Source organism: Odocoileus virginianus, chromosome 2, assembly GCF_023699985.2.
Source record: "Odocoileus virginianus isolate 20LAN1187 ecotype Illinois chromosome 2, Ovbor_1.2, whole genome shotgun sequence".
NCBI classification, from domain to species: domain Eukaryota; kingdom Metazoa; phylum Chordata; class Mammalia; order Artiodactyla; family Cervidae; genus Odocoileus; species Odocoileus virginianus.
The window spans coordinates 20,492,335-20,514,847 of record NC_069675.1 but is presented as its reverse complement, the minus strand read 5'-3'; the positions used below and the strand labels follow the sequence as shown (position 1 = coordinate 20,514,847).

General features: G+C 34.2%; 2 protein-coding genes across 2 annotated transcripts in view; one reads left to right on the top strand and one right to left on the bottom strand.

Annotated features, from left to right (window-relative positions):
• Positions 1 to 22,513, bottom strand: part of ARHGEF33 (Rho guanine nucleotide exchange factor 33) — a 115,631-nt gene that overhangs the window by 2,851 nt on the left and 90,267 nt on the right. The window lies entirely within an intron of this gene.
• SOS1 (SOS Ras/Rac guanine nucleotide exchange factor 1) overlaps positions 1 to 22,513 on the top strand; it is a 127,609-nt gene that overhangs the window by 96,649 nt on the left and 8,447 nt on the right. The window contains 9 exon segments of the mRNA XM_070477008.1: positions 322 to 444; positions 945 to 1,048; positions 2,149 to 2,371; positions 3,450 to 3,569; positions 7,593 to 7,755; positions 8,257 to 8,374; positions 15,826 to 15,998; positions 16,213 to 16,329; positions 17,578 to 17,842. Of these exon segments, the coding sequence (XP_070333109.1) occupies positions 322 to 444; positions 945 to 1,048; positions 2,149 to 2,371; positions 3,450 to 3,569; positions 7,593 to 7,755; positions 8,257 to 8,374; positions 15,826 to 15,998; positions 16,213 to 16,329; positions 17,578 to 17,842 (1,406 nt within the window).

Sequence of the window (22,513 nt, the reverse complement as noted above, 5' to 3'; positions counted from 1 at the left end):
GGCTTAGAGTAATTACACAAGCCCAAAATTAATATCATTCCCTTAACTTTATAATCATACCTATTTTCTAGGCATTGCATATATTCTTTATTCCTTATTACATTTCTAGTTAGTTTCATTTATCCTGGCAAGTATTCATTTCTTTCTTAAAAATTAGTATTTACATTATAGATACCTCACTTGTTTTCACTGTTGTGTATATCCTTAGTAATTTTTACAGTGCTCTCTTAATTGTGCTGACTAGTGAAAAGATTTGTAGTTTTCTGTTTGCATACTTTGATATAATTGATCTTTTCATTAGTTTGTCCTGTTTTATGTTAGGTTTGAAATTCCAGAGCCTGAGCCAACAGAAGCTGATTGCATAGCTTTAGAGAATGGAGATCAACCCTTGAGTGCAGAACTAAAAAGATTTAGAAAAGAATATATACAGCCTGTGCAGTTGCGGTAAGCGTTAAAATAAATAAGTAAATAAGTCTTTGTTGAACTTTTGTTTCAGAGTTAAATAAGATCTTTCCCAAGCATGGAGGAAGTAACATGTAAAATGAGTGAAGTAAAGAGAAATTATCAGAAATTACTGTATAAGTGTTGATTAAAATGGAATTTTGAAGGTGGTAAGCCACTTACAAGATTAAAGTTGACTCTGGAACACCCTGGGGGTTAGGGACACTGACCATCGGCAGAGTAGAAAATCCAGTCTTACAGTCAGCCCTCTAAATCCTTGGTTCTACATCCACAGATTGAACTACCTGCCTAGAGTGTAGTACTGTGGTATAGATTTAGTGGGAGAAAAAAAACTATAAATTCAGCCACGCAGTTCAAACCCTGTTATTCAAGGGTCATCTGTATTTCATTTGTTGAGTTACTGTGTTTTCATTTATACCTCTCATTGTGATAATGTTTAGAGTTCCCGTATAATTAATTCTTCTTATGTGTTAATACCATAGAGTGTTAAATGTATGTCGGCACTGGGTAGAGCACCACTTCTATGACTTTGAAAGAGATGCAGATCTTTTGCAGCGAATGGAGGAATTTATTGGAACCGTAAGAGGTATGTTTCTTTTTTTTAAGTGCCTTAGTTTTATATGTAACAAAAGTATGGTAACCATCAACTAACATCACTACTCACTGTAGTTTAGAGGTATTTATAATAATGCCAGCATAACCAACTGGAAAAGTCAAAATTTTTTCATCAAACGTTTTTGACCTACAAATTGTTTAATAATGATCCTGTTGATCTAGTGAATTTTCGTTTAGTAAATCAACTTACTGATTATTTTGGAATTGGATAGAAGGAGTCTCAATTTATGCTGTTTGTACACATCTGAAAGTATGTGTACCAGAGGACAATTAGGAACTGTTGTAGTAACACCACAATGGAGGTTGACTGAGAAACAGGTAAATAGTGCATAACATATTAGAGAGTCAGCAGAGCGTATTGAACTAAGACCTGAGAAGTAAGAGTTCTCTTCTGAACACTGCCACTTGTTAGATAAATGACTGGGTGAAATAATTTTGATTCTTTAGACTTCAGTAACACGATGAGCTATGATTGATGATCTCTAGTTCCCCTTTTAGTTCTAAAGATGTCCTTAACAAACTTGTTTCTATTTCCACTGTACACTTTAAATGAGAATCTAAAAATAAAGGATTAAATAATAGCACTTTCATGCCTAGTGCAAAACAAAGCCACGTGAAAAAAACACAAAAGGAAGGAATCAGTGCTCTGGCACTGTTTGGTTTATAAAATGTAGTTTGTTAGATTCACAGCTAATGTTGTATGATCTATCATTATAAATCTTATTTGTGTAACATATCTTTTTTGGAGAGGATTATAAAATAATATTTTGAACTGAAGTCTAGAACAATAGAAGTGAAAATTTTCTGCAAATAAATTGCTTTCTCATTTTATTTTAAAAGGATGTGGAAAAATATATACCAAACTATTAACAAATGGTTAGCCACATGAAGAAAAATGAGACTGGGATAGGAAACAGGGAAATGGTAAAGGGGAACTTCATTTTTAAATTTTGGTTGTTTGAACTTTTTATAACAAAGATATATTCAGGTATCATTTATATGATTTTAAACTATTTTTTTAAATATTGAGTAAAATATTTAAATGTTACTTTTCATATAATGTTATTTCAGGTAAAGCAATGAAAAAATGGGTTGAATCCATCACTAAAATAATCCAAAGGAAAAAAATTGCAAGAGACAATGGACCAGGTCATAATATTACGTTTCAGAGTTCACCTCCCACAGTTGAGTGGCATATAAGCAGACCTGGGCACATTGAGACTTTTGACCTGCTCACCTTACATCCAATAGAAATTGCTCGACAACTTACTTTACTTGAATCAGATCTATATCGGTATGTAATTTGATGTTCAAGCTGAAAAGTCATTTCAAATGAGTTAACTTTCAAAATGAAATCTGATTTCTGGCATGTAGGATTATTGTTAAGACATAAATGAGATAGTACACCAAGTGTCTTGTAATAAGGCCTTCTGTACAGAAGATGCCTCTTCGTTTACTCCTCGATCCCCTTTGCTCTGTCTGGGTTTACAGCTTCTCTCTTTATGCAGTCACCCTAGTTAGTGAATCTGCTAAATTCATTTGCTAACTTCGTATCCCCGGGCAACTTTAATCTTCTTCTGTGACTTACTCCTCTGCTACTTAGTTTCCTCCAGAGTAAATGGAGTTAATGATGGTACCTACTCCTAGAGCTGTTGTGCAAGGTTTAAAATAGTCCATATATTTATAGCATTTAGCACATTGCCCTGCACAGAGTAAGGGCTCAGTGAGTTAGATAGCACCATTGTCATTATGAACATAAGGCACGGCCATTTAACCTTTTTTAGTTTTCATATATTGATATAGCTACTAATCTCAAAAAACATGCCTGTTTCTAGTTTTAAATTTAGACTTTTTAGATTTCAAACTGTTTATTTTTTTAACTAAATGGAAAGGGAAACTAAATGTATAGCTTTCCCACCAAAGATCATCACTATTCCCAAAATCAGTGTTAGAACCTTTTGTTTTTCTTTCCCAGGACTCTTCCTAAGAGAGTTTTTCCCCTTCCTTGAAGAGGTGGGGGGAAAAAAGATTTATAAATTGAAGCAATTTCTATACCCTCAATTATTATATCATTATTTAAAAGAATTATCCCAAACTACTTTCTTTCCCTCATTTGTTAGATAATATTTATAAGTGCTGGGAAAGACACTGTGAAGAAATCCCACCCATGCCCAAAGCAAAATACTGCTCTAAAGCAATAAAAAGAGTACACAGGTACATGCATACAAAATTTTTTTAAATCAATAGAAAGAATGCAAAACTATAATGCTTTTGTTTTACCTTGTTTTCATAAACCTTTTATCTCATTTACTTGATAAAACAATATACTAGAGGGGAAAATATGATGTAGAATTATGTCTTGATGATTTTAGAGCTGTACAGCCATCAGAATTAGTTGGAAGTGTGTGGACAAAAGAAGACAAAGAAATTAATTCTCCTAATCTTCTGAAAATGATCCGGCATACCACTAATCTCACTCTGTGGTTTGAGAAGTAAGTGTTATTGGTCTTCTTAATTTCATGACAGTTATGTGATAAATTTCACTGCAGTTCTATTTCCATGTCTCCTGTGTCTGTTGTTGTTGTTCTTCTGTTCTGCCTTTCTTTGACAATTAGTGAATGTTTTTCTAAAACAGCATTTTAAGTGTTTTTTTTTTTTTTAATGATTGCCTTTTAGGTTTGCCACATGCATTGTAACAGAATTAGTTTCAGATTATACCTGATATATAAAAATGTTACTCCTCTATAGCTCTATTCACTCCTCCCCTTTTGTGGTATTGTAATATGCATTACATATAATTAACGATCATAATTATAGATAACTGTAACTGTGGATCTAACAGTGCATTGTTATAATTGTTGTTTGACTACCACTTGGTATTATTTTCTTGGCCCTTCACAGCTTTGCTGTCTTATTGGCAATGTATTTCACATACATTAACATTTCTATGTGTTATAAACCCAACAATACATTACATGCATATTATTTTATCCAGTTGTTTTTTAAAATCAGTTTAAAAAAACAATGAGGAAAAAACAGGCATTTATATTGTTTCTTATAATTAAATAATTACCTTTACCAGTGTTCTTTGTGTGGATTCACACTGTTATCTGGGGTTACTTGCCTTTGGCTTGAAGAACTTAAGTTAGCACTTCTTATATGGTGGGTCTGTTAGCAACAATTCTCTTAGTTTTTGTTTATAAGGGAAAATCTTTACTTTGTCTTCATTTGTGAAAAACAATACCCCTATAAGTTTAACTATTTATTTCTTCTGCCAGTTCAAACTGACTATTGAGTCCCTCTAGTAACATTTTTATTTTAATTTTCATATTTAATTATCATATTTTTCAAATCCAAAGTTTCTGTTTGGTTTCTTCTACAATTCCTGTGTTTTTTAGGACACTCCTATTGATGATGCACACTGTCATCAGCTCCCCCCTTTACTTTTTAAATCATACTTCCCTTTAGTTCTATGAATAAATTCAGAATATCTATTTTGAAATCTCGTTGTTGTTAAATCTGACATATCAGGTCTGTCTTACAGGCAGGTTACCATTCCCTGTTTTTTCTTCCCCAGTGAATCTTGACATTTTAGATGTCAAAGGAGATAGGGAGCTCTGTGTTTTTGGCTGTCTAGGCTGTGTGCCTCCACCCCCCACCTCTTCAAGATTCTCTGAGGAAGCAGACTCTTGCCTCTCTTACTGAATTGTATATTTCCTGAATAGATGTTTCTTTACTTGCTGTTTACTCTTAGGGCCATTTCTAGAGACTGCTAGAACTTATATACTTTTAACCAGGGTCCCTGAGGAGTAAGGAAGCATAACTTCTTTTCATGTCAGGAGTCCAGATTTCAATACAGTTTTTTAATTGGAACTGGAAATAAGAGTTTTATGTATTGGACATGTTTTTTATGATCTTGACCCATGTTTTATAAGGGTGATGTGAAGTTTGCACAGATCATATTGGCATTATCAGAACAAGAGACCAGTAACATAAGGGAATGACTGGAGCTATAGTGTGGATAAAGACCAGAAAGCAATTCCTAAAGAGAAATAAATCCTTTGAAAGTTAGGACTTCCTTTTATTTATATTATTACTTCTTAGCCTCTAAAAAATAAAACTTTGGAGTTTGCCCTCTCAGTGTTGCTTCCTGATTTCTTCTTTATCAATCAAGTAACTATACTTCAATTGCAAAGGCTCTTTTCCATCATAATAGTTAAAAGTTATGTCTGTAAAGAGGAAACAGAACTCATAAGACCTACAGACAATTTCCATCTCTGTCCTATTTTCAATAGATTACTGAGAAGGCAGCCATTTCCTTTTCTTTTTCCTTTCTCTTGTTGTTTTTTTAATTGTGGTAAGATTTTTTCAATGTATAAATACAGTATTGTTATCTATAGGCATAATGTTATACAGCAGATCTCTAGAACTTATTTATCTTGTATAAATAAGTGCTAATCAGCATGAAAATTTATACACTCCCCATTTTCCTGCCTACCTGCCCCTGGGAACCATCATCTTATTCTTTGCTTCTATAAGTTTTTTGTTTTCTTTTTACTGTTTTAGATACCTCATGTACATAGAAGCATGCAGTAGTTGTCCTTCTGCCACTCGCTTATTTCACATAGCATAATGTCCTCAGCGTTCATTTTGGGATTTCCTTTTTTTCTAAGACTGAATAATATTCTATTGTATGTGTATTTCTTGTTTTCTTTATCCTTTCATCTGTAGATGGACATTCAGGTTGTTTCTGTATTTGGCTATTGTGGACAGTGTTGGAATGAACATGGGAGTGCTAATATCTCTTTGAGATATTGATTGCAATATTTTTGGATAAATACCTAGAAGCAGGATTGCTGATCATAGGAAAGTTCTATTTTTGAATTTTTGTTGTTGTTGAGGAACCTCCGTACTGTTTTCTATAGCAACTACATCATTTTGCATTCTCACCGTTATCATTGTATAAGAGTTCCAGTTTCTGCCTTTTCAATGGAGGACGTTCTTGTTCACTTGCCACAGTGGTTTGGCCATAGATGTGCATTAGAATTGAAATCATTTCTCAATAAATCACCCCAGACTTACCTGGTTTTTACAAAATCTCCATAGGTGATCTCATTTTGTATACCTAGTTAATATCAACTAAAATAGTTTTTTAAAAGATGTAAATATACTTGTATCATACCTTTTAAAATGTCCAGATAACTAGTTAGCCAATAGATGATATATTTATAGACATCTAGCTAATGTTTTAATGCATAAACATGTTTAATTTGATAATAAGACAAGTTTATTTTGATAATTTTGCAGTGTTTTTTTTTATAGTGTTAGATCAGCCTCATCAGAGAGTAGTATAACCTGCAACTTTACATTTTTGTTAATATTTAATATTGGTTTATATTTATTTTTTCCATATGTATATTTTATTTTTTCTTAGATTGATTTGTTTAATATTACATTATTGAAAACCTCTGGAGAAGGGAATGGCTACTCACTCCAGTATTCTTGCCTGGAGAACTCCATGGACAGAGGAGCCCAGCGGGCTGTAGTCTACGGGGTTGCAAAAAGTCAGACAGGACAGAACAGCCATTGAAAACCAAGTTTAAAATACTTTCTTTACTGATAAGTGAGTAGTAGATGAAAAATTCTCTCAAATATTAGAAATAGAGAATAAATGCTCACTGAGGAATTCTTTTTTTGAGCATAGCTTCTTTTTACTTGGATATATATACTTTCCAAGGATTCTTCGTATTTAAATATAAAGAGCTTTTGTTTTCAAAACTGATTTCTTTATTCTTTCTGATTTTTAAAATTTTGTGCTTAATTGTAAAAGTCACTTTTTAACATTATAGTGCTTATCTCAAGAGCTGTTCTTAGAAATGTAGCCAATTATTCCTACATATCAAAGAAATTGAGCATTAATCACTAAAATCTTACAATTAGATGAAGAATAAGAGTCAGAGAATTACAAATTTGAGAATAAATTTCCCTAGAACACACCCACATCCTGAAGACCAGCATCCATTCAACAAAATGATAGATTGATTTTGCTCATACCCACTCCTGTCTGACTCTTTGCAACCCCATGGACTGTAGCCCACCAGGCTCCTCTGTCCATGGAATTTTCCTAGCAAGAATACTGTAGTGAGTTGCCATTTCCTACTCCAGGGGATCTTCCCCATTCAGGGATCGAACCCGGGTCTCCCACATCTCCTGCATTGGGAGGCAGATTCTTTACCTGCTGAGCCACTTGGGAGAACTCCAGTGCTGGAGAACCCACGAAATATAGTAGGAAAAACGACTGACTGATTCGGTTTGGAAAACGAGAAGGGCAGCATGCCTGACTGAAAGCATTTCCTTCTCTTCTGTTCACCTATTTACCTGCCACCCTGAATACAGACTCTCTATTGTTACACTATAGCTGCTGTCACTCCATTTTATTTGGTAAATTCTTTAAATCACACCTTTGTTGGGAAAACTACAAATATTTTAATTCACTTTTTGTCTTTGATTCCCAGATGTATTGTAGAAACTGAAAACTTAGAAGAAAGAGTAGCCGTGGTGAGTCGAATAATTGAGATTCTACAAGTGTTCCAAGAGCTCAACAACTTCAACGGTGTTCTTGAGGTTGTCAGTGCTATGAACTCCTCCCCTGTTTACAGACTAGACCACACGTTCGAGGTAGGTTTGCATAGGTGTTTTTTTAAATAAACTTCCACTCCCCATTCTAAGGATCAGGATTTTAACAATTATGATCTTTAATTTTTGAGAGACACATCTATCTTTTCAGTAACAGCCAAAATGATGTAATTTTCTAAATTTTTTATTGAATTGGTGTGCTCTTTTTTTAATTAGGCAACCTCATTAAAATACATTCACAGGTCCTAGCCTAAGTTAGAAGAAAAAGATTTCAGCATCTGATTTGTAATATAATGTATAATAAAAATGCTCAGATAATTGAGGAATGGCAAGATAAACTAGATTTCTCTCACATACACATGCTTTTTCTTTAAGATTGTACTAGGGTCTATGAAGATAGTCTCTTTGAAGCAGTGTTACCATTCTTAGAGTCAAACTGATACTGTTGTGTGTGGGCTTCTTTGCTGTAAGCCTGGCATTTGGGGGCAAAATCTGTGATTCCTTTTCTAAACTTACATTCCCTAAATATTTTTTTTCTTGTAGCAAATACCAAGTCGCCAAAAGAAAATTTTAGAAGAAGCTCATGAACTAAGTGAAGATCACTATAAGAAATATTTGGCAAAACTCAGGTCTATTAATCCACCATGTGTGCCTTTCTTTGGTGAGCATTTCTTCTTAAATTTTTATCATGTATCTAAGACAATTTTTCATTAAGTGACTGAGTATATACATGTCTAATATACCAGTTGAAAATACTTAACAAATATTTAGCACCTGAATTCCCTTAGAATTTTTCTCTGTGAAGACTTTAAGATCAAGCCCAATATGTACATTCTACTTTTTATTTCCATAATGGGCAGCCATTCAGTATTATATAATGCTTACTTCTGTTTTAATATTCATAGAAGTCTTTTTTATTGACTTACAGTAAACCAGATACTCTGCAGAAGAGGCATGGCCATATTTACCCATATTTATAACCATGCTTCTTATATACAGTTTTTTTCACATGGCTAAAAATCATGTGCCTTAGGGCCCACACGTTCTACACATCAAAATTTTACCTACTCTTTTTCCCTCTCTTCTGCACAAGAGGGAAGTAGTGCCTTTTCTTTCTGTAAAGACTGAAACCTACCGACCATCTGAATCTTCTCCCTTCTGATAGGTTTCTCTGTCTTATTCCATCATTTATTTCCTGCATTTTATATCTTCAGTATCTTTCACACTGGTTTCTTTGCTCTGCTGGTATGTATGCTCTGGTGATTCTTCCTCTAAATACTTACAAAAATTATGACCTCAATTACATAGGTGCTGTTTAATCTTTTTAGTATGTGGTATATTTTCTTCTAGCCTTTCCTTCATCTCTATTTGTATATTTTCTATATAGTTTTAAGTTATATTGCATGTAACATTGTTATGCCCTGATATTTTTTCAGTTAACATCTTTGTTCAGGCTTTCTAATAACCATTTTTATATTTACTTTTAACCTTTGTCCTATACATATTGTATATAGTTGTAACTGTGTGACATGTACACATTGTTTACTTTTTTCACTTAGCATGTCCCAAATGTATGGTGTTTTATTAGTCTTCATAATTACCATTTCTCATGGCTACATGACGTCCTTTAAAGTTGTTATGACAGTTTATTTAACCATTACCCTATGACCTGACGTGTGTGTTGTGTCTATCTTTTTTGCTTTCCTAAATAATGTTATAACAAATATCTTCATATTTATGCTTATTTTATGCATTTGAGAATATTTTCTTGAGCTGTAAAGCCAATTTAGCTAGATAATTTATATCTAGCTGGATATATCTTGAGCTAGATATTTTTACCAATCTGCCTTTTAGTTTTTATTCTTTGAAATACAGTTTTTTAAAAATTCTATAATCTGTTCATTTTCCCCATTATGATATCTATTGTTTCTAACCCTAGGAAGTTCTTCGAATTTAGAAATTTAATATTCAGTCATATTTTCTCCTAGCTTTATGACTTGACCTATAAAATTATATTTAACTGTTTAATCAAGTTGAAATCTTTTTTAGATATCATGAAATACTCAAATTTATTTCTCCACCAATTCTTTATCTGTTGACCCTGGTTTATTGAATAAGTTTTCTTTATTCCCGTTTACACATTGTACCCCCTTCTTTAAAAAAATATATTTCCCATTAACTTCTTTTTATATTATTTTAATTTTATTGAAGTAGAGTTGATTTACAGTGTCATGTTAGTTTCAGGTATACAACAAAGTGAATCTGTTATATCCATGCACATATATTCATTTTTTTTTAGATCCTTTTGTCATATAGGTTATCACAGAATATTAAGTAGCGTTCCCTGTGCTATACAGTAGGTCCTTGTTGCTTATCTATCATATATAGTAATGTGTACATGTTCATCCCAAGCTCCTGATTTATCCCTCCCTCCAGCATTTCTAAGTTTGTTTTCAATATCTATATGTCTGTTTCTGTTTTGTCAATAAGTTCATTTGTATCTTTTTTAAAATTAGGTTCCGCATATGAATGATATCATATGATACTTGTCATTCTCTGTCTGACTTACTTCACTTAGTATGATAATCTCTAGGTCCATCCCATTAACTTCTTATCCTTGTGCCCTAGTCTTAATGACTGGCACTTTATAATCAATGATTCTCAGCCAGGGCGGTTTTTGCCCTCCAAGAAACATTTAGCATTATCTAGAGACATTTTATTGTTCAGTATAGTCAGTAGAGGATAGGAATATTGTTAACATTCTTCAGTGCACAGGACAGCCCTCCACAACAAAGAATATCCAGTTTGAAAGGTCAGTAGTACCAAGGATAAGGAATCCTGCTTTAGGGGATTCCTTGGCAATCCAGAGGTCAGGACGTGGAGCTGCACCGCCAGGGCCCCAGGGTTCCATCCCTGGTGGAAGAACTGAGATCAGAAGCCAATGCAGCAGGGCCAAAAAACCCCCAGAATTCTGCTTTATATTTAAAATATTGTCATATATGGTAAAGCTGGCTTGTCTTTGTTCTTCAGTATTTTTTTTGCCAATTTTGTCTCTTCATTTTTTCAAATGAACCTGGGAATGAGGGGGTGATTCCCCAAAATACAGTTGGAATGATCTATCAATTAATTTGGAAAGGATGTACATATATGATATTTAGTTTTTTCCTTAGGTATTTTTAATTGTGAATAGTATTTATTTTTTAATAGTCAATTTCCCTTAATTCCAGGAATTACTCATTTCAGGGGATTTTCTAAATATTTAATCATCTAGAATAATAATAGAGGCTCTTCCTTTGAATTTATTTCTGTGTTAAGCCTTATAGCATTAGTCATAACTTCCTAAACAAAGGTTAAATGATAATAAAAATAAGAAATTCTGTTTTAATCTCCATTTCAGCAGGAATACATTATAATTTTGCTGTTTGCATGATTCAATACTGTTTACTGTGTTTAGAAAATTTCTCTTTATAGTTTTCTACTGCTTTTTTATTGGCAATATACATTTACTGTTCTAAGTAATTTGCTATGTGAGAGCAAATGATTTTTCTTGTTTAACAAATTAAAATTACAAGTTTGCTAATACTGAAACTTTCTGTTTACTTACATTAAGCCTTATTTGTTCATGGTGGATTAATCTGTTAAATATACAAATGAATCTATGCATTATCATTTTATTTAGGATTTTTGCAGCCATCTTTGTAAATGAGATTGCTCTGTAGTTTCTCTTCTTGTCCTATATTTATCAGCTTTTGTTATTATGGTTATATTTACTTTGTAACAAAGGTTTAGTAGCTTTCCATATTATTTTATTCCAGGATGTCATGAAATGATCTAGCCTTTAAACTTTGAAATATTCCAACAGAAAAGCCATCCGGGCCTAGAATCTTTTGTATCATGTAATTCTATAATAACATTTTCATTTCTTCCTTAATTTTCTTTCTGTTTCAGTTTTTTTTTTTTTGCTACACAGTTGTCTCATTTAAGTATTTTAAAGTACTAGCATTCTATTAAAATGACACTTTTGAATTTGCTCCTATCTGCAATATATTTTTCCATTTCTATTTTTACTGTTTGTTTTACATACTGAGTTTTTCTTCAAAACAAAGCTGAAACATAATTATTCTCCCTGATTTTATAGTTTTATGTCATTTATGACCTTTTATCATTATTAATTTATTCTGTCTTCTGAGGATTTTTTTCCCCATAAATTCTTGATAAAATTGTTGAGTTCATTTATTTTCTCTTTCTGATAAAACAATGAAGTCTGTGCATTTACTTTTAAGTGTGGTAACTGATGCCAGTTCATACAAAGGAACCTAAGAAGGACCTTAGGTCTGATGTTCATTTCATTCAACCTATCTACAAATGTTTCTTGAGTACCTAAGTATCAGGAACTATGTCAGGTGCTTAGAAAAAAGATGAAATATACATAGTCTTTCAGTACACTTGCTGAACTTAACAGTCATGCTACTCGTGATATCCTGTGGTCCCTGTTACTAGATATTTCCCCTCTATTAAGAGGGTCAAGGGTAGTATCTACCCAACACTTTCTTTATCGTCTTATCAGAATTGTTACTCAGTTTTTTTGGGCTGGCATTGCACTATTTACAGAATGATAAAAATCAGGCAGTTTCTCTTTCCAAGGTTATGCCAGGCTACGGGGCTATATCCCAATTTTTCTCCAGACACTAAAAGGTTCTACTCACAGATAGAATGCCATGTATATGGGCAGACTAACATTTCCTCTCAGGTAATAGGATGTGCAGTAGATTCCCACCTCAACCAAGTCTCACCTCTCTAAGCGAAACTCCAAGCCGACAGCCTCGGCTCTGCTCTCGCCTCTCACAGAGCTTTAATTGCATGTCCTCCCGCTTTCTGGTCAGTTTGCTTCATCTCCACTCTTGCTTTCCTGCCATTTTAGAATTGACTGTATGTCTCTTGTATCCTGCTCTAGTTTGCAAGTGCTTTCATTTCTGTTCTGAAATAATGTGCTGCTTTTATTCATTCAGAAACATCAGTTGAATGCCTATATGTACCAGAACCAGGACTAGGTGTTGAGAAGAGAGGGACAAGTAAAACATAGTCTTATCCTCAATAAGCTCCCTTGAAAGAGCAGGAAAATAAGTTACAGTGCTGTGTAGTAAATATACCACTGTATTGTAGAAACACGTAAGTCAGAGCATCAGCAAAGTGCTGTGGGAACCCTGAGCAGCCACTTTTTCCCAGAAACCTCACCCCTCTTCATTATTTGTCATAATGCTCTGCTTTTCCTCACCCTACAACAGCTGACTTCAGAGCAGGTATGTAAAATGATCTTTAAAAAAAAAAATAGGCCTTAAGAGTTTATAATATTCAAGTCATATATATATATGTGCAGTACATTTTCTATCATATATATGTATACACATATATAAAAAAACATGCATGCTTAAACATTTTTTACTGATAGTTTATGATCAACAAAATTTGAACACCATGTCTTTAATCATTTGTTCTCCTTTTAACTAGCAATTTATTCGTCATAAAATAATTTCCAAATTTTATTCTGAACTCTCTCAAAATGCTACTTGTAAGCATTTTCACAACTTAATTCAAGTATACTTTTAACACCTACAATATCCCATAACTTCTTATCCACATGTTCCCCAGGTCAGTCATTATACCATTACCCAGTTAGACCCTCAGGCACAAAGTTGAGAGTCTTCATTCTCACTGTGCCAAACTCTGCCCAAACCAGTTAACCAGTTCTTATGGACTCTACCTCTTAAATATTTATGCGCTCCAGTCTATCCCTGTGGATCCTCATCATCTCACCGAGGACTACTGAGCTTCCTGCTTCTAGTCTTAACTCCTTCTTAACTCCAGAGAAATCGTTCTAGAATGTGAAGATGCTATAATCTCCTAATTAATTAGTGGATAAAATCTAAGCTCTTTAATTAAAAAACAGGGGGGAGGGCGCTCTTCCTGACCCACAAACTCTTCACAATTGGGCCATCAATTTGTGACCAGTATGGAATATGGAAAGTTAATTTTGGCTGTCATCAATCATGTGTACTGTCATGGATGTTTATCAGACTGAACACTGAGCTAAGTGGATCACTGCAACTAAGTGTAGTGCATGCTAACTCACTTCAGTCGTGTCCAACTCTTTGTGACCCCATGGACTGTAGCCTGCCAAGCTCCTCTGTCCATGGATTCTCCAGACAAGAATACAGGAGTGACTTAGTGTAGAGGAGAATATAACTGACTACAAGTAAAGGAGTCAGTGATAGGAGATATGAAAAATAAAAGAGCCTGGACTTATTAGAACATATGGTCATGCTGAGAAATAACCAAGTAACCAATACACTTAATAACTGAATACTTTCTAGAACCAGACAAGCACTGGTATCTATCATATTTCATTATTGCAAACTTGTTCACTTTGGTTTTGAGTCATTTAATCTTTCAAAGAAGATAACCAAAAATTCTAGTATTTAAAAGTTTTGCTTCAGGAATTCGCTGGTGGTCCAGTGGTTAGGACTCTGCTTCCCTCACAGTGAAGGACCTAAGTTCTACCCCTGGTTGGGGAACTAGAATCCCACAGGCCATGAAGTTCCTCTACCACAAACTCATTTAGAACCACTAATCTCTGATTAGAATGAAAATGCCTGTTACTTTGTTCATTCTTCTCATCCGGTACCTAATACCTAACGTATAGCTGCGGAGAAGGGATTAGAACTACTAACCTCTTGCCTATACCTGTCCTCATTTCCTGCCGCTCTTCCTCCACCCCACACACCAAATCCCTAAAGTCTAGCCAATTCTGAGTATGCCTTCCAGCTTCACTACAGACCAATGTCTTCAAACATATGGCTGCCTTGCTTAGAACACCCCGCTATCTTACTCTACTTATTAAGCTTCTGTTCATTTTTTGAGACTCACTTTAAACATATTTTATTCCGTGGTGACTTTTTCTCTCCCAGCAGCTCAGGGCAGAGTTAGGCACACCTTGTTTGTGCTCTCATAGCATCTTATGCTTTAGTACTAATTAATACAGCACTTAGCAAATCGGACTGCAGTAGCCCACATTCAGAGCTCTGAGCTCCTGAGGGAGGAACTGTGTGTCTGGTTCATCTTTGTATCTGCAGCACCTAAAGCAGTGCTTGGCATAGAGCAGAGGCTCAGTACATGTGTACTGAGAGCAGGAACTCATACTCACACACTTTTCCCCCCACGCATCATAGTCAGTACTCGAGAGGAAAGGCAGACATAAGAGGATAGGGTAAGAATAGCAACAACAGCATCAACAGTCACAACCATAGATAATTAAGCATCTACTTTTGTCAGGCCCTATTCTAAGTCTGTACATAAATTTACTCATGATGTTTCTCACAGCAACCCTGCTATCCTCATTTCCCAGTTGAGTAAACCAAGGCACACAGAGGTTAAGCAACTTGTACAAGATCACGAAAATAGAAAGCAGCAGAGCTGGCTCCAAAACCTTTATGCTAGAACAGAAAGGAACTAAAAAGCCTGCTTTTCTGTTCATTCTCCTCCTTATGCATTGCACAGCCTGCAGTGATGCAGAAACAGGAACTCCTTACTTGGTTGCCATAATTCTAGAAGTACTGAAGACCAGAATATACATAAATTATATGCAGTCCTATCCTTGATAGGATTCTATATCCTTTCACATTTTCATGAGTAAGCCTATCCAAACAGTACCACCTCTGAATTACAAATCCTAATAACCTCTTGAGGGCTCCAAGAGCTAATTATGCAGAAAATATGATACTCTGAAGTTAACATTTTCCTCTTTTGCCAAAAATATGCGTCAAGTGATGGGTTATTCTTAAAGTTCCATTAACAAAATCATGACATATGTCAAATAACATTACGATTGGGAGATGGAAAATTAATTATTCTTCCTGTAAATCTATTAATTTTCTTAAACTTGGTCTCCCTTTCTCTGATATTTACTTAGCCTGTTGTTTTTCATAGAGTGGAAATTTGTGCTTTAATTCTTTGGTTATGATGATTGAAATGGTACAGTGTAATATAATTACTGAAAAAGAAAAAAACTAGCTGTTTCCATTTTTATCCTTGAAATAATTTCATTATATCTTCCAGGAATTTATCTAACTAATATCTTGAAAACAGAAGAAGGCAACCCTGAGGTCCTAAAACGGCATGGAAAAGAGCTTATAAACTTTAGCAAAAGGAGGAAAGTAGCAGAAATAACAGGCGAGATCCAGCAGTACCAAAATCAGCCTTATTGTTTACGAGTAGAGTCAGATATCAAAGTAAGTTGAATTCTTTAAAGATACATATTTCTGATTAAGTTTATAGCTACCTGATAAGAGTCGGGTTTATTTCATAGAAGAGAAAAAGGAAAATAAAACTTTAAATATTTCCAATTTTCTTGTGTTAAAATGTTTTAAGTTATTTTCATGACTTTTAAACTGAATTTAAATTATTTAACATTAATAATATTTTATTTCTTTGCATTTATTTTAGAGGTTTTTTGAAAACTTGAATCCAATGGGAAGTAGCATGGAAAAAGAATTTACGGATTATCTTTTCAACAAATCCCTAGAAATAGAACCACGAAACCCTAAGCCTCTTCCAAGATTTGTAAGCATTCATATTATTTCCTTTACATTTAAATATTTTTTGCAGTTGTTATCTACATCTATCTGGTGGTTTATAGTTTTCTATAAAGGCATTCAGGGATGAAGTGCACGTGTAATGGATAAAAATAGTGGATAAATCCTTAATAAATATACTCAGGATTAGTCCACTTAGTTCCAAGTAAATGAGCACTAACATTAACGTGAATAAAATCCTAATACAGTAGATGAAGAAGTTGGGCAAATGTACAAATTTTTGTTTTGTTTGACAAAGAAAAATGTTATTCATTATTTATTTTAAGGGCAGGGAATTTGATTTATTCACTTATAGTAAATATATGTACTTACAACTTTTTTGAAAGTAATGACATGAGAATTTTAACTATGAATCATTAGCTGTAAAAATAACAGGTTTGGCATGATACTTTTTGGAGGGGGAAATAAAGTTTCCATTCTTTCCTATTACTTGTAAGTGCCTGACCAAATTTATGTACAATATCATCATTTCACTGTTCTGAATATAATCTCTCTTATTCATAAGAAAGTTAGGAACCAAGAAGTAAACATAAATGGCTTCAAATCTCATAATGTCTGTGAACTAAAGCTTAATGAAGTTACTCTATAAGAAAATTTCTCAAGGCCTAAAACAATTTCAAAAGACAGATTAAAAACAGAAAATTGAAAATAGCTACATATAGTCTGCTCCAGTGAAACATACTGACAGTCATTGAGAAACAATCACTCTGTAAGAAAAAAAAGCCATAAAACTAGCATAAACAGGTGAGAACTCAAGCAATTTAATGCATTTGTAAATAGCATTTACAAAATGCATTTGTAAATAATCCTGATGGCATCACTGTATTACAGCATAGTAAGGTATCATAGTTCAAAACAATGGTCCTGGCTTTCCTCCCAAGATTAAATTAGTTTCACACAGTCCATTTTAAAAGCCAGAAAAATGTTCACTGTATCTTAGAAAGATTTCCATCAGAAATATTGAAATAACAAATACTCTGGTATTTATAGGATTAAAATTCAGTTATTTAAAGAAATTCATTCCCTACTAATTTAGATAGCCAAGGCTTTATGGAAATGGGGTGTTAACACTTAACTTGGATACTTTGATTTGAATCAGTATTAGTGGTTTATGGTTTTCCTGGATATTAATCGAATTCTACCAGGCATTTATAGAAAAACCTTCTTTTCCATTAACGGCGTTGTAAGTATTGTGTTTCTTTTGATATGTCTACAGCCAAAAAAGTACAACTATCCCCTAAAATCTCCTGGTGTTCGTCCATCAAACCCAAGACCAGGTACTATGAGACATCCCACACCTCTGCAGCAAGAGCCAAGGAAAATTAGTTATAGTAGGATCCCTGAAAGTGAAACAGAAAGTACAGCATCTGCACCAAATTCTCCAAGAACACCGTTAACACCTCCTCCTGCTTCTGGTGCTTCTAGTACCACAGATGTTTGCAGCGTATTTGATTCTGATCATTCAAGCCCTTTTCACTCAAGTAGGTGTTCAAGTTTTAAGTGCTTTAAGTAACTGTTAGTGTTATATGTACTAGAGGTAAAAAAGAATCTGTGTGTGTATATATATACTTATATATATATTTTTTGGTAAATTTGTAGATATAAACCACATACCATTTCAAAATATATTATTATAAAAGTATAAAATAAATTAGAACAGCCCTCTTTAATGTAGTACACTTTGCTGGTAGGCCTGGTGATTAAATTTGTAATTGAAATTTCATTTGTGCATTTGTTTTCAATTGGCGAATTTAAAATGCCTCTCTGACTTCCAGAGGAAACGAAGATAACTGCTAAAACTGCATGGACTAATCAATCTGATGCCTTAAATGTTTCCTCCAAAATTATATTTGAAACTGCTCAGTACATGATTTCTTTCTCACCAAATCTTGTAGTTTCTAATTTTACAATGTATCAAATTCACACTTCTACTTAACCCGTGTTCAGTCAACAGCATCCTGTATAGTGCCTACTAATAAACTCCTGTGCTTTCAAGCCCAGCCAATCAGCTCTCACAGATTGCACACTGTTGCTCATCCTTTTCTGTTTATAAATCAGTGCTATCCAATAGAAATATTTATGATATGAGCCCCATATGTGACTTTTAAATGTTCTTTCTACATTTTTAAAATGCAAAAATTAAGTGAAATTAGTTTCGATAATATATTTTATTTAACCCAGTATATACAAAATGTTGTCATTTAAACATGAAATCAGTGTTACAATTTACTGAGATATTTTACAATCTCAGTTTTTGTCCTAAAGCTTCAAAATGCAATATATATTTTATACTTACCGCAGATCTCAATTTGGACTAGCCACATGCAAGCACTTAATAACCACATGTGGCCAGTGGGTACCAAACTGTACAGCCCAGCCTAGCCCTTTGAGAGGCTACCTTCACTGTTACCATTAATTTTTTTTAATCAATTTCATATTGAGCTTTAAAGCTCTACTAAGATCTCAGAACTTTTTTTCATTTATTCATTACTAAATCAGAATTTGAATGCAGTTTCTTTTAACCCTTTCACAACCACTTCCACATGCTCTTTCCACTGGCTGTCTTAGCTCATTGTATAGTTCAAGTTCTCCCCTAATATTAAACGTAATAGAATCCAGTACTGAGAGGCAGCCTGACATTGTTGGGGAGCTAGTTAAGCACTAACATAGGATTCCTGACTCCTAGTTTGTCATTTCAATCTGCTAGTGAGCCTTCTGATTTTAGATAAAACAGTTTCTGGGTGCCTTCTGTGGATTAAACTAGATTTTTAAGATTTTTTCCAATTCAGAAAAATCTGTTTAAAAAAAATTACTCTCTGGAGTTCTATTATTTTGAGATTTGGTCCAGAATACTACCTATTTATTCCTGTGTTGAATATATATTTGTAGTTACCCATTAGTTTGTCTTATCTTTTCTACCACATAAACGGTGTTTGTTTTAAGAATTACTACATCTTGGGTTTATTTGGCTACTGAAGATTACAAAATCATGTTGTGTTACTAGTAGGCTATCAGATATTTTTTATAAGTTCAAGTAAAACCAGGTAAAATATTACCATTTCCCCAACTCACCAACTTCCTAAATTAAGTGATAATATAAAACCAGCACATTTTACAGTATACCTGACTTAAAATTATTATTTATTATGACCCATTTAACTGTTTGAAGAGGTTTTATTCCTCAAGCAGATGGCTATGATCTGTGTTATAAAGATTCCCACATGCGTGAATTATTGAAATTGCCTGAAAGCCATCAACTGAAAATTCTGTTTTTCTTATTGAAGTAGCTAAAAATGAAAGATGTGGAGAAACAGGAGATAAACATATTTCATTCCCTACTAGTGCTGAATCTTTAAATGATTAGTCAAACAGGGAAAAAAGAGTCATTTTGGAATCCAGTGTTCTGGATCATTGTTTTCTCATATGTGGCAGTGGAGTAATATTAACTTAAAATAGCTGGACAAATGAAGAAACCACTGTAGCAAGAATTAGGCTTTGTAATCTTATCCCTGAGGATTTTTTCAGTTTCTCTTCCTTTGTGAAAAAAGGAAACCCCTGTTACTATTCCTTTTGTTCTTAGTAAAAATTGAAAATAACAGGTTTTGAAGTTAAGAAAGCCAGTATAATACAAAACTATCTGTAAGATCAGTTAATCCCCTCCTTAAAGTTCATCTATGGATAGTAAAGGTCCTCATCTGCTTTTGACCCCACTCTGCTTAACAGATCTGCTAGTATTAATGGGGGGAGGGCCCAGTGGTCACCAGCACATCCAACTGGTACTCATTGTGTTGCCACTGGAGCGAATGCCTACTTCCTTGCTGTCCTCAGGGCCTGGCAGGAAAGAGCTGCTGCACCTACATTTTTAAGTCATCTGGTCATACTCAGTACGAAGAGGCAGAAAGGCACTGCGAAGCAAAGGCATTGCAAAGCAAAGACATTGCTTAGGTTTTTCAAGAGGTAGAATTTGACTAGAATTTTTTGATCGGTTATAATAGTTGTTTTACTTTTTTTTTTTTTTTTTTTTTTTTAGTTTTTTTTCTCCAAAATAATTTACTTTAAAAACAAAGATTAATTTCTTCAGCCAACATCTGTCAATATCTCATTTCTTGCTAAGTAAGCTTGGACACATCTTCTCTGGTATGGCTTGCAACCTTACTGAGAGATTTAAAAAAATAATCATAATAAAAGAAACTCATAGTTAAATGCTTAACAAAGGTTAAATGCTTTGATTCTGTTTGTACTATGATTTTTTTCATCTCTCAGTAAGATTGCAGAGAAGATGTATAAGTTTTAGTTTATTGACAAAATGCTAAATGAGTGAAGATATAAATGCAGTAGAAGTTCACACGAAGATGACCACAGAACGGGCAGGAATGGTCAGAGAAAACTTTGTGGTGAAGACAGAGAGGGAAGGAAACTGGCCCCTCTGGTGCTGCTACACGTGGCCTCACATTCAGAGCCCTGCTCCACACCTTGCGCTCACCAGGTCCACCTCTCAGGTGATGATGACGGTGGCCGGGAAAAGGGGAAAGGCCACCAGCTTTCTCTCTGTGGCTCTAGCATGGAGGGAGGAGGATGAAGTGCTCTTGGTACCTTGCTATTGAAGGCTGCCTGGTGATAAAAGGGTCTGGCCTGGTCTGTGTGCTACAGATGAGCTTTATCCCATCCCTTAGTAGGGAAGGCTTTAACAAGAAAAGATATATTTCAAGCTGGAATGCAAAGCTTTTCTTTGTAGCAAATTGTTGTAGGTGATTAGTTTCTGATCTCATACATTTGCATTTAACAGGCTTTTGTGAATTTAAGAAATTATCCATGATTTATATAATTTTTTTCTATAGGAAAATGCTTATTTTTCTTCTCAGAATGACTCAGTTATAAATTGGAGGTTATCTTCCAACAGTGGTTTCAACCCTGACTGAAAGTTATAATCCCCTGAAGAGCTTTAAAAAAAATACCTATATGCTCAGTCCATGCTTGTATTAGACCAGCATTGGCATGTGGGCATCAATATTTTTAAAAACCTTCCAGCAGGGCCTAACGTGCAGGCACAATGGAGAAACCACTGATCTGTTGTCTGGGATTTGTACTTTACCAATTTATGCTACTTTTTGATTAACTGGATTTCAGCCCTAAGTCACTGTCAATAAATTTGTTCAGTACCTAGCTGACAAGAATTCCTAGTATATATTTCTTGAGATTTATAATGTATAGTTCTCAAAGAATTTTTTAATAGCATTTTCCAAGCAGTAAGACTAAGCAATTAGTTTGAAGTGACAAATAGTTCTCAAAGAATTTTTTAATAGCATTTTCCAAGCAGTAAGACTAAGCAATTAGTTTGAAGTGACAAATCAGAAAAGTGCCCCAAGTTCACACATAAATCTAGGCCTTTGCTGTATACACATTAGACCAAAGCCCAGCCTACAACTGTGTGCACAAGTATGTGTATGTAAGTGTAATCATTCCTTCTAAAAGCCTGCAGTTGGTAGCTGTCATTAGCTTATGTTTTGATTTTACTCTTATATTTTACTAAGTATACAACCATGTTCTTGACACTTATCTCCAGAAAGCATACTTATTTCCTTTCCAAAAAAGTGGAAAATACATAAGTAGCAAGCACTGGGGCAGATACTCCCTTTAAACCCCTGTTATGTTAGTGAAGAGAATCTCATTTGTAGTGAAAAGAATCTTTGACACAGCAGCAGCATTACTTAATGTCAAAAGTATAAAAATGAATTTTAATACTAACTTATTAGGATTAGCTAACTTATTAGGATTAGCTGGATTGCTACCCTCAGTAACCGAAAGGAGGTAGTACTATATGTTATTTGAAATCAGGGCTGTCTGGGAAACAAAAACACTGTATCTATATAAGCAGTCAAGTGAATGGTTCTGCCAACTAAACCTATGACGTAAAATTATGCTTGTTCTGACCAAAGAAGCTAGGAAAAGCAACAGCCCTAATTGTTTGAGTGATTGTTTGTTGTGCAAAAATGAGAGAGAGAAACCTGAATTAATCAGCTCAGTCTCATGCTAGAGTTATTGCTTTAGCCTCTTAATGATCTGTTCAGTATGTTGGTGATATGAGGCAGTGTAACCTAAACGACTGTATTGATTTAGAACCAGTATAGATCCTCTAGCTTTTGTCTCAGTTT